The 12,274-nt window shown below is 40.3% G+C and overlaps 2 protein-coding genes across 2 annotated transcripts; both read left to right on the top strand.

The window, feature by feature from the left end:
- Nucleotides 1-2,442: 2,442 nt before the first annotated feature.
- On the top strand, nt 2,443-3,296 carry LOC102390889 (40S ribosomal protein S20-like). Its single transcript, XM_044948710.2, has 2 exons — nt 2,443-2,461; nt 2,935-3,296. Exons 1-2 carry the CDS (start codon nt 2,443-2,445, stop codon nt 3,279-3,281), a joined length of 366 nt encoding a protein of 121 aa, XP_044804645.2. The 3' UTR covers nt 3,282-3,296.
- A 4,868-nt stretch (nt 3,297-8,164) lies between these two features.
- Nucleotides 8,165-12,154, top strand: PCDHB7 (protocadherin beta 7). The gene has a single exon (XM_025292540.3). The coding sequence runs from the start codon at nt 8,324-8,326 to the stop codon at nt 10,775-10,777; it is 2,454 nt and encodes an 817-aa protein (XP_025148325.1). The 5' UTR covers nt 8,165-8,323; the 3' UTR covers nt 10,778-12,154.
- Nucleotides 12,155-12,274: the final 120 nt, after the last annotated feature.

Below are 12,274 nucleotides of genomic sequence, written 5' to 3'. Positions count from 1 at the left end.
CAGAGAGTCAAACACAACTTAGTGAATGACAAAAATGCACTAACACAAAAGTGAAGAGATATTTTCAAAAATATAAACCTACAGGTATGCAGCGAATAAGACAGAAGACAGCAGAAAAAAATCTTCGTAGCTGGAAAGCAGATGGATAACTTAGTAGAAGTGATAAACCAACTACCAGTCCTGAAGTGGGAAAAGCTAAGAACCAATTGTGTTTATACTACAGGATATTCAGAAGTATCAAAACTGTCAGCCCTAGATACTCTGGAAATGATAACAGGGTTCCAAATAAGGAGAAGTGTGTTAAAATTGCCTCAGAATTATTTAAATCTCTAGTGGTCAGATCACTTTCTCCTACTCCAGTCACTAAGTAACTTGCTTTCCTGTCCCTACCATAAGTCTGGGGTCTTGTTTCCCACTTCAGGAAAAGAGAGTCACTATATTAGAGGGTCCATGGTCAAAACTGAGAGCAGGGGTAATATGCATAGCGGAAATAGGTGACCATCTAAACAGTGAATGATGATTGATAAAAATGCTATTTTAGTCACTGGGACCACTTATAAATATTTCTGTTCTCCTCTCAGACACATGGTAGAATTTCAATTCTATTTTACATAGACATACATGTGTCTGTGTAATTTCATTTGGCCAATAAATTGGGAGAAGTGATATATATTACTTTTGGGCTGGAGCTTTTGGAGACAGTCTAACGCATGGTCTAATGCATTTATTTTGCCCACTATAGTGATCATGAAAGCCTTTGTAAATACAGGAGTCTCCAGAAGCCTGGGTCCCTTACTTACAGCTGTGAGGAGGATCCCATGCTAAACTGTATGGGATGTGTAGTGTGAGAAAGAAATCAACCTTAATTGTGTTAAACCATTGAGATTTGTAGTAACTGTTTAGTACTGAAGCATAACTAACCTGTCCTGAATAATGAAGACTTACATTCCTCTTTCCCATTCAATCTTTTACTTTTTCAGTCCATACCTTTTTCTCCTGAGTAGGAGATTTTAAGATTTGGGGACTCTGACTAGTCCAAGTGGAAAGACCTAATTACACTGACTAAAGACCTAAAAACACTGTTGTGGATTTCTCCAACAACTCCTAATTCATCTTAGAGTAATAATCAAAATGGTCAAGCCCTGGTAACATGTGCTCAAAGGTATTATTGAGCTCTTTAATCTCCCACACTAAATTAAGAACAGACACCTGAAGGAGACTCCCTAAGAAAGTTTCCTAAAAGAAATACAAAAATAAAAGCAGTATGGCATAAGGAATAGATCTTAATTTTATCTATTTCTAAATAGTTGTATATTTGATTAAAAAAAAAACCTACCATTACTCCTTGGAAGAAAAGTTATGACCAACCTAGATAGCATATTGAAAAGCAGAGACATTACTTTGCCAACAAAGGTCTGTCTAGTCAAGGCTATGGTTTTTCCAGTGGTCATGTATGGATGTGAGAGTTGAACTGTGAAGAAGGCTGAGCGCTGAAGAATTGATGCTTTTGAACTGTGGTGTTGGAGAAGACTCTTGAGAGTCCCCTGGACTGCAAGGAGATCCAACCAGTCCATCCTAAAGGAGATCAGCCCTGGGTGTTCTTTGGAAGGAATGATGCTAAAGCTGAAACCCCAGTACTTTGGCCACCTCATGCAAAGAGCTGACTCATTGGAAAAGACTCTGATCCTGGGAGGGATTGGGGGCAGGAGGAAAAGGGGACGACAGAGGATGAGATGGTTGGATAGCATCACCAGCTCGATGGACGTGAGTTTGAGTGAACTCCGGGAGATGGTGATGGACAGGGAGGCCTGGCGTGCTGCGATTCACGGGGTCCAAAGAGTCAGACACAACTTGAGCGACTGAACTGAACTGAACTGAACCATATGTGAAACAGATGACCTGTCCCAAGTTTAATGCATGAAACAGGGTACTCAAAGCCAGTGCACTGGGACAACCCAGAGGGACGGGATGGTAGAGAGGGGGTGGGGGGGGGGTTCGGGATGGGGTGGAAGGGTGTTTGCGGGTTGGGGGGGGGGCATGTACACCTGTGTCTGATTCATGTCAATGTATGGCAAAAACCTCCATAATATTGTAAAGTAATTAGCTTCCAATTAAAATAAATAGATTAATTAAAAAAAAACCTTTATTAAAACTTTTTTTTCAATGGGAAACCAAAGCAAAGCAAAAAAAAAAAAAAAAAAAGGAGAAAATAGCAAGTTTCTAAAAGCTGGAGGAAATTAAGTTTCATCAACTGCCCTGTATAGTGGATAAAAATAAGCTCAAGCCAAGATACATCAGCATTTAATTTAAAAAGCTTGGGACAGCTCTTTAAGGAAGACGCGGTCTGCTGAAGCGGAGCTCCGTATCGCCGGCTTCTGCTCCTGACTCACCGCTGTTCACTCTCGCCAAGGAACAGGTCGGTCAGGAAGCCACGCCGCAGCCATGGCCTTTAAAGACACCGGCAATACAGTATACTAACGCATATATATGGAATATAGAAAGATGGTAACAATAACCCTGTGTATGAGGCAGCAAAAGAGACACTGATGTATAGATCAGTCTTATGGACTCTGTGGGAGAGGGAGAGGGTGGGGAGATTTGGGAGAATGGCATTGAAATATGTATAATATCATGTATGAAACGAGTCGCCAGTCCAAGTTCGATGCACGATACTGGATGCTTGGGTCTGGTGCACTGGGAGGACCCAGAGGGAGGGTATGGGGAGGGAGGAGGGAAGAGGGTTTAGGATGGGGAACACAGGTATACCTGTGGCGGATTCATTTTGATATTTGGCAAAACTAATACAATATTGTAAAGTTTAAAAATAAAATTAAAAAAAAGAGAAAATACAAAGAAATAAAGCTGGGGTCTTCAAAATAAATAAATAAATAAATAAATAAATAAATAAATTATTTTCTTGGGAAAAAAAAAAAGACACCAGCAAGACTCCCGTTGAGCCAGAGGTGGCCATTCACCGGATTAGGATCACCCTCATCAGCCACAACGTGAAGTCTCTGGAGAAGATGTGTGCTGACCTGATTAGAGGCGCAAAGGAAAAGAATCTCAAAGCCAAAGGACCAGTTCGGATGCCTACCAAGACTCTGAGAATAACTACAAGGGAAACTCCTTGTGGTGAAGGTTCTGAGATTTGGGATCGATTCCAAATGAGGATCCACATGCGACTCATTGACCTGCACAGCCCTTCTGAAATTGTCAAGCAGATCACTTCCATCAGTATTGAGCCAGGAGTCAAGGTGGAAGTCACCATTGCCGATGCCTAAATCAACCTTTTTAATCTATAATCAGTTGTTACAAAAAATAAAAAGCTTGAGACAATGATAAAATGCTACAGTAAGAACTAAAAACATAGGTCTCATATAGAAAATATAAAATAAAATTCACTTTAGACTTCTTAACAAACACATTGGGTTAGGGAGCTCATGGACAAAATATTTCAAAATTCTGAATAATAATTATTTTCAACCTAAAACTCTATAATCAGTCAATTTTACACTCAAGTTTGAGAGTAAAATAAAGATAATACACTCAAGGTCACAATAAAATTTAACTTTCATACACCGTTCTCTGGAAACTACTGGAAGGTAAATATCAAAATGAGAGAGTAATCTAAGAGAAAGGAAGTCAGAAGAAAGAGAAAAGATATGATCCAAAGCTGAACAAGTGAAATGAGTCTCCATATAATGTTGAAGGATGATCCTAGGATGACTCTTGTCTCCAGTATAGTGAACAACTAGTCCAGTTTAGGGAGAAGGCAAGGGCACCCCACTCCAGTACTCTTGCCTGGAAAATCCCATGGACGGAGGAGCCTGGTAGGCTCCTCCGTCCATGGGGTCGCTAAGAGTCAGACACGACTGAGTGACTTCCCTTTCACTTTTCACTTCCATGCACTGGAGAAGGAAATGGCAACCCACTCCAGTATTCTTGCCTGGAGAATCCCAGGATGGGGGAGCCTGGTGGGCTGCTGTCTTTGGGGTCGCACAGAGTCGGACATGACTGAAGCGACTTAGCAGCAGCAGCAGCAGTCCAGTTTAGAGCTCAAGAGGCAGACATGTCACAGGATATCATCAGCAAGTCCCCTGACATACCTTCAATCAGATGAAACAATTGGAGGATATAATCTCTTAAAGCTAGAGAATAAACCAAAATAGAGGAAGAATAAAATCCTTGAAATAGGAAACCCAATCAGAAAAAAAGGAAAACAAAATCCCAACAATGACAGCAAAGGAAAGTTTCAGGATGAGAGCTGTGCAGCAAATGTAGAGAAAAACTACTCAATTTGAAGGAGAATTGATAGCTCAAGAGATAAGGCAATGACCACATGGAAAATTGAACTGAGAGGCAACTGGAAGTGTGAGAAGAATAGATGACATATCTAAAGAAAACCAAATAAATGAAAACACAAGGTAATCTTTAACTTCAAGGAATAAAAAGTAAAATAAAAAGATATAATGAGTACACAGTGCTCCCAATGATGCTGCAAATGAAAGAAAGCATGAAAGGGCCTCGGAGATGTACAAGAGATAAAATCTAATCCAACATAAAAAGGAGTTAACTGATAATGTCTAAAACCAATTAATCTAAGTATAGTAGAATATAAATTAAAGGCACAAGAGACAAAGAGTCGAGAATGGCTGCTTATTGCTATAGTAATCAAAACAGTATCTTATTGGCAGAAAAACAGACACACAGATCAATGGAACAAAATTGAGAGTCCAGAAATAAACTCACACATATATTAACAATTAATCTGAGACAAAGGGGCAAAGAACATACAGTGGAGAAAGGACAGTCTCGTCAGTAAGTGGTGTTGGTAAAACTGGATAGCCAAATGCAAAATGATGAAACTAGACCACTATCTTATACCATATATAAATATCAACTCAAAATGGATTAAAGGCTTGAGTATAAGACCTGAAGCCATAAAAACTCTCACTAGAAAATATCGGCGATATGCTTTTCAATACTGTCTTACTAATTTCTTTCTGAATATGTCTCTTAAGGGAAACAAAAGCAAAAATAAATGGTACTACTTCAAACTAAAACGCTTCTGCACAGCAAAGGAAACCATCAATAAAAGGAAAATCTACAGAATGGGAGAAGATATTTGCAATCATATATCCAATAATGGTTTAACGCCAATATATATAAAGAACTCATACAACTCAACAAAAACAAAGCAACCTAATTTAAAAATGAATGGAAGGGACCTACTGTATAGCCTGTGGAACTCTGCTCAGTATTATGCAGCAGTCTAGATGGGAGGGGAGTTTGGAGAATGGATACGTATGTATGGCTGAGTCCCTTCGCTATTCACTGGAAACTATCACAACATTGTTAATTGGCTATACCCCAATACAATTTTAAAAATGTAAAAAAATGAACAGAGGGGGATTCCCTGGTGGTACAGTGGCTAAGACTCTGAACTCCCAATATAGGGGGCCCAGGTTTGATCCCTGGTCAGGAAACTAGGTCCCACATGCTATAATTGGGGGTTCACATGCCATAGTTAAGAGTCTGTATGCCACCACTGAAAGACCCCACATGCCACAACTAAAGATTCTGCATGCTACAACTAAGAGCTGATAAAACCAAATAAATAAATAAAAGTAAAATGAACATAGGATCTGAACATTTTTCCAAAGAAGACAAAAAGATGGACAACAGCCATATGAAAAGATATTCAAGCATCACTAATTTTTAGAAAATGCAAATAAAAACCACAGTGAGATATTACCTCATACCCATTAGAATGGCTATTATCAAAAAAGTCAAGAAATAACAAATTCTGGAGAGGATGTGGACAAAAGGGAATCATACACTGTTCACGGGAATGTAAATTTTGGAGCCACTATAGAAAATAATATGAAGATTCCTCAAAAAAACTAAGAATAGAACTACCATATGATCCAGCTATCTCACTTCTGGATATTTACTTGAAGAAAATGAAAACACCAATTTATAAAGATATATGTACCCTATATTCATTGCAGCATTACTCAAAATAGCAAAGACGGAAATTACCTAAGTGCCCATTGACAAACAAATGGACAAAGAAGATATGATACACACACACACACACAATGGAATGCTACTCAGCATAAAAAAGATGAAATCGTTCTATGTGCTGCAACAGACCTTGAGGACATTACCCTAAGTGAAATAAGTCAGGGGGAGAAAGACAAATACTGTATGATTTCACTCATATGTGAAATATAAAAAACAAAAGACAAAACAAACAAACAAACACATCGCTATAGAGAACAGAGGAGAAGAATGGTCTTTTCCTCTAGTGGTCGTCAGAGGAAAAGAAGTGTAGGGGCAGGGCATAATGTGTAAGAGGGGTCACCTGTGTAAGCGAAAACTAAACTTGTGGTGAGCACACCATAGTGTACACAGAAGTCAAAATACAGTGTACACATGAAACATGAAACAATAAGGTTATAAACAAATATTAATTCAAAACAAGTCTCCTTATTGGGAAATGAACTAGGAAAATGAGAGAAAGTACAGAAAACTACTGTATTTTTGTCTAAACCTTTTAGTACTATTGATTTTGAATCAAGGTCCTAGATTATTTTTAAAAGAGTGGATTTTAAAAGATAAGTAAAATAGAGTTCTTGCAAGTATCCTAAATAATAAAAAGGAAATAAAATACTAAATATAACTAATAAGAGCACATATATAACTAAACATAAATTATGCAATGAAAATATAATACCAAAATATTTGCAAATCCAGATAAAATAAATGGTTTTTAAAAATAAAATACAAATTACTTTAAACAGAAACAAAACTCATAGATTAATAACCAAAAGTAAAATGGAAAGATAGTCATAAATTTACCACCCAAATCCAAACCATTTAAAAGGCAAGTCATAATAAAGCATGTAGAAACAGATGACAATATCATTATAAAAACAATTCTGTTGCATAAAAATAGAAAGCTTCCTAATCCATACTACAAAGCCAGAAAAGTTTACTATCAAAGCCATATAAGCTAAACACACACATATATGCACACAAACAGAACAGCATGAGCCAGAAAAAATACTAAAACGATGTTGGCTCATCAAATCTACCTGTGCATTAAAACAATATGTAATGGTTAAATATCATTTATATCAAGAATTCAGTAATTAAAAAGCTAAAGAATAAAAGCACAATTTCACAGATGTCAAAAATTACTCTAAAATATGAAAGAATATGGAAAAATAAAACTTTTTTCATCTAAAAAATGGAGCATTTACCCCAAGTTGACATCAACCATCATAGTTAAAGATAAAATACTAGGAGCACTTCCACAGACAAGAGTGACACCTGAATGCTATTATTAATTTTAAGAGCATTCATCGCATACTCTTAGAATGCCTGTTATGTGAACACATACTTAAATCAGGTGAAGGGTAGAGGATGGGGGTGGTAGACAGTGTTCCAAAAAGTATTGTGGGAAAAGAGCAAAGACCTTGAAACTGGAAGGGTTATTTAATTCACAAGAAACTGAAAAAAGGCCAGTTACTCTGCAGGGTGGACAGCATTATTGTTAAGCAGTTTGCAAATAAACAAAAGGTCCTCAACCGATATTTGTTGACTTTTGGATGGAGACTTCATTGTCTTATATATTCTTTACTATAAATCTTAAAAACAAGAGATTTTCTTAGGATTAACTCCTGTATGGGTTCCCATACAGGAGTTATAATTTATGTACACAATAAATTATAGCCAGTCTAGATGGGAGGGGAGTTCGGTGCCATTTCAAATGCCATTGATGCCATTTCTGAGTTGCTTAAGAACGAGAGAAAGTGTTTTTGAAAGACTGGTTAAACGAAGAATGGACGCCAGAGTGGAATTTTGTGTACATAAATTATAAGAAAACAGCTGATTTAATTTTGTGTACATAAATTATAAGAAAACAGCTGATTTATTTTTCTGCGAGTGCACTCACAGAGAGGGAAACGATGTAAGAACTTACTAGGCGTACTATGGCTAGTTGAGGGGAAAAAAATGAAATAAAACAGCAAAGAAACTTGGGGGTAAAAAATCACTCCTACTTCAGTTCCTTTAATCCGCCATCTTTTTGTTCTTAAAATCGGGAATAACACCCACAAAACGCAAGGTGGCGCTGCAGGCTAAAAAGAGAAAAAAATATTCGCATCAAGGATGTTGCGGATGCCAGCGTTTAGAGGAAAGCTGGCCACACTGTAACAGTAGAGGAAAGGAAACCGTGGTAAGAAGAATTGGGTAAAATGGGAATTCCTCCCTACAAGTATTGCTGTTATCTACTTCATTTCTAAGGATTCGATTGATGCCATTTCTGAGTTGCTTAAGAATGAGAGAAAGTGTTTTTGAAAGACTGGTGAAACGAAGAATGGACGCCAGAGTGGAATGTGCTGTGCAGCAAAGGCAAGTCCTCCTTCTTTGTGTATTTCTGGGAATGTCCTGGGCTGCTGAGGAACCGTTAGTGTATTTTGTGGAGGAGGAAGCTGAGAGAGGCACCCGTCTGGCCAACCTAGCACATGACCTGGGGTTGGGGATGGAGGAACTATCAGCCCGGGAGCCTACAGTCATTTCAGACCAGAAAATAGGATTTTTACTACTCGATCCGCTTACTGGTGATTTATCTCTAAATGAGAAATTAGACCGAGAGGAACTGTGCGGCCCCAAAGAGCCTTGTGTGCTACCGTTCCAGTTGTTAATGGAAAAGCCTTTTGAGATTTTCCGTGCTAACTTATGGGTTAGAGATATCAATGATCATTCTCCAGTATTTCTGGATAGAGAGATTCCCTTGAAAATATTAGAAAGTACCACCCCAGGGGCGGCATTTCTTCTACAAAGTGCACAGGATTCAGATATTGGAACCAATAATGTGAGAAACTACACCATCAGCCCCAATGCCTATTTCCACATTAGTGTTCATAAGGGTGCAGAGGGGATTATCTATCCTGAATTGGTACTGGATAGACCGCTGGATCGAGAAGAGGTGCCTGAACTCAGTTTAATCCTCACCGCCTTGGATGGTGGCTCTCCGCCCAGATCCGGGACTACCCTGGTGCGCATCCTGGTTTTGGACACAAATGACAACGCGCCTGAATTTGTACAGCCTCTCTACAAGGTGCAGTTGTGTGAGGACAGCCCTGTGGGCTCTCTGGTTGTCACTGTCTCAGCTAGAGATTTAGATACGGGAAGTAATGGGGAAATAGTTTATGCATTTTTTTATGCTACTGAAAGAATTCTCAAAACATTTCAAATCAATCCAACATCCGGCAGTGTTTATCTCAAAGCTGAATTGAACTATGAGGTAATTCAAACTTACACATTAACTATTCAGGCCAAAGATGGCGGAGGACTATCTGGAAAATGTACGGTGGTGGTTCAGGTAACAGATATAAACGACAATCCACCAGAACTGCTCATGTCATCACTTACTAGCCCAATTCAAGAAAATTCACTTGAAACAGTCGTAGCTGTTTTTAGGATTCGAGACAGAGATTCGGGGAACAATGCAAAGATGGTGTGTTCTATCCAAGACGATCTCCCCTTCGTCCTGAAGCCATCTGTAGAGAATTACTACACCTTGGTAACGGACAGTCCACTGGACAGAGAGGAAAGAGCCGAGTATAACATCACCATCACGGTCACTGACATGGGAACCCCCAGACTGAAAACCGAGCACAACATAACCCTGCTGGTGTCCGACGTCAACGACAACGCCCCCGCCTTCACCCAGACCTCCTACACCCTCTGGGTCCGCGAGAACAACAGTCCCGCCCTGCACATCGGCAGCGTCAGCGCCACAGACACAGACGCGGGCGCCAATGCCCAGGTCACCTACTCGCTGCTGCCGCCGCCCGACCCGCTCGTGCCCCTCGCCTCCCTCGTGTCCATCAACCCCGACAATGGCCACCTCTTCGCCCTCACGTCCCTGGACTACGAGGCCCTGCGAGCCTTCGAGTTCCGCGTGGGCGCCTCCGACCGCGGCTCGCCCGCGCTCAGCAGCCAGGCGCTGGTGCGCGTGCTCGTGGCGGACGCCAACGACAACGCGCCCTTCGTGCTCTACCCGCTGCAGAACGCCTCGGCGCCCTGCACCGAGCTGGTGCCCAGGGCGGCCGAGCCGGGCTACCTGGTGACCAAGGTGGTGGCGGTGGACGGCGACGCGGGCCAGAACGCCTGGCTGTCGTACCAGCTGCTCAAGGCCACGGAGCCCGGGCTGTTCGGCGTGTGGGCGCACAACGGCGAGGTGCGCACGGCGCGGCTGCTGAGCGAGCGCGACGCGCCCAAGCAGCGGCTGGTGGTGCTGGTCAAGGACAACGGCGAGCCGCCGCTGTCGGCCAGCGTCACGCTGCACGTGCTGCTGGTGGACGGCTTCTCGCAGCCCTACCTGCCGGCCCCGGAAGCGGAAGCGGCGGCCGCGGCGCCGGCCGACCCGCTCACCGTCTACCTGGTGGTGGCCTTGGCGTCGGTGTCGTCGCTCTTCCTCTTCTCGGTGCTGGTGTTCGTGGCGGTGCGGCTGTGCAGGAGGGGCGGGGCGGCCTCGGCGGGCCGCTGCCCGGTGGCCGAGGGCCACTTCCCTGGCCACCTGGTGGACGTCAGCGGCACGGGGACCCTGTCCCAGAGCTACCAGTGCGAGGTGGGTCTGATGGGAGGCTCTGGTACTGGCGAGTTCAAATTCCTGAAGCCGATTCTCCCCAATCTCGCATCCCAGAGCATAGGCAGGGAAGTGGAAGAATATCCCTCATATCGGAATGATTTGGGTTTGTGATAAAAATGAAAAATACCGTTATTGTATCTGTGAATATATTCCTGTTAAGAAATTTATCTCAATTTACTTGTAGAGGAATGCTTTCACATCATTTCAGGTATTCCTAAGGTCAAAGAATGAATTTCTTCACACAGAAAAGGATTCACCTTTGGCCCTAAGAACACAAAGCATGGATTGTCTATTGTCATCTTTTGCTTCAATTATGCTTTGTGTGCAGTCTATTACATGACAAATCTTGTTTGAGACGTTTTAAATTGGAATTCACTGTCTTCAAATATTATTGCTACTTTTATTTTCTTAGTCAATTAGAGTGCTGTGCAAGTACCTAAATTAAAAAAAAACACTATGCAATATATACTTACTTTGACATTTTCAATTTTATAAACCTATGATGGGAGGTATTTTAAAAACGAGCAAACATATGTTCATAGAGCTTCTTTGAGTTCACAAAGGTCACCAAGTGAAAAATGGCAGAACTAAGCATCTCTTAAATCTGATTCTGGGGCCTTATTGTGATGCTATACTCTTTTCTCTTGTTAGATATCACCTGGCAAGTTTCTACCTAATTAAAGAGAAATCTTTTTCTCATATCTCTGTACAGTCTTTTCTGTATTTGTAAAGAATAAGATGTGTATTGTGGTTTTATTTTCTTATAAACTAACAATACACTTTTTGTGGATAATAATTCAAGTATTATTTTTAAAGCTGTGACCTAACCAAATCTCAAAAGCAATTGAAAGATCTATCTGTGGCTTCTTCTTGTTATCTAAACCCATGACCTGTATTTCATAGAAAAGATTAATGACCATGAATGGAAATATTATACAATTATTAATTTTAATCACTTATTATTTCCCTCCCATTGCAGTAATTTTCCTACATTAGCCCCTATCTGCTCTTTTTAACACATTTTTTCCTTTAAATTGAAAGTTTATTTTTAAAGTTATATTCAATAGACTTCAGTGCTGAATCAGGAAAAAGGGAGGAACAGAATTTTACACAATGATAGAAATTAAGACATACTATCTAAATGTAATGGATGGTGGATCTTGTTTGAATTTTGATTCAATCAATACAACTTAGAAATAATTAGAAAAGTCTGACTATAAACTGATATTAAACAATATTAACCATTTCTTAGGTGTGGTAAGGTCACTGTAGTGTTTTTAAAAAACTGAAAGTTAGAGATGTATAATAAAATTTTTACCAGTGAAAATTTAGTTTGGGATGTGAAAATGTTGGGGATATAGGGTAAACAATTATGGCAAAATACTGATACCTGTTCTAACTAGCTATGAGTACCTGGGAGTTTGTCATACTACTCTCCTTCATTATGGGGTTTGAAATTTTTCAAAATAAAAGATTTTTTTAAATGGACACTGTAAAAGATTTTTGGACACAGTAGGGGAAGTAAAGAGTGGGATGATTTGAGAGGATAGCATTGAAACGTATATATATTATCATATGTAAAATAGATAGCCAGTGGGAAATTCTCTA

This window comes from Bubalus bubalis, chromosome 9 (genome assembly GCF_019923935.1).
Source record: "Bubalus bubalis isolate 160015118507 breed Murrah chromosome 9, NDDB_SH_1, whole genome shotgun sequence".
In the NCBI taxonomy this organism is placed as follows: Eukaryota; Metazoa; Chordata; class Mammalia; order Artiodactyla; family Bovidae; genus Bubalus; species Bubalus bubalis.
The sequence above is the reverse complement of the archived record's forward strand: the minus strand, read 5'-3'. Positions and strand labels throughout refer to the sequence as shown.

Bases quoted from the DNA above. Each gene is read 5' to 3' on its own strand.
- PCDHB7 (XM_025292540.3), top strand. From the start codon at position 8,324: ATGCCATTTCTGAGTTGCTTAAGAATGAGAGAAAGTGTTTTTGAAAGA.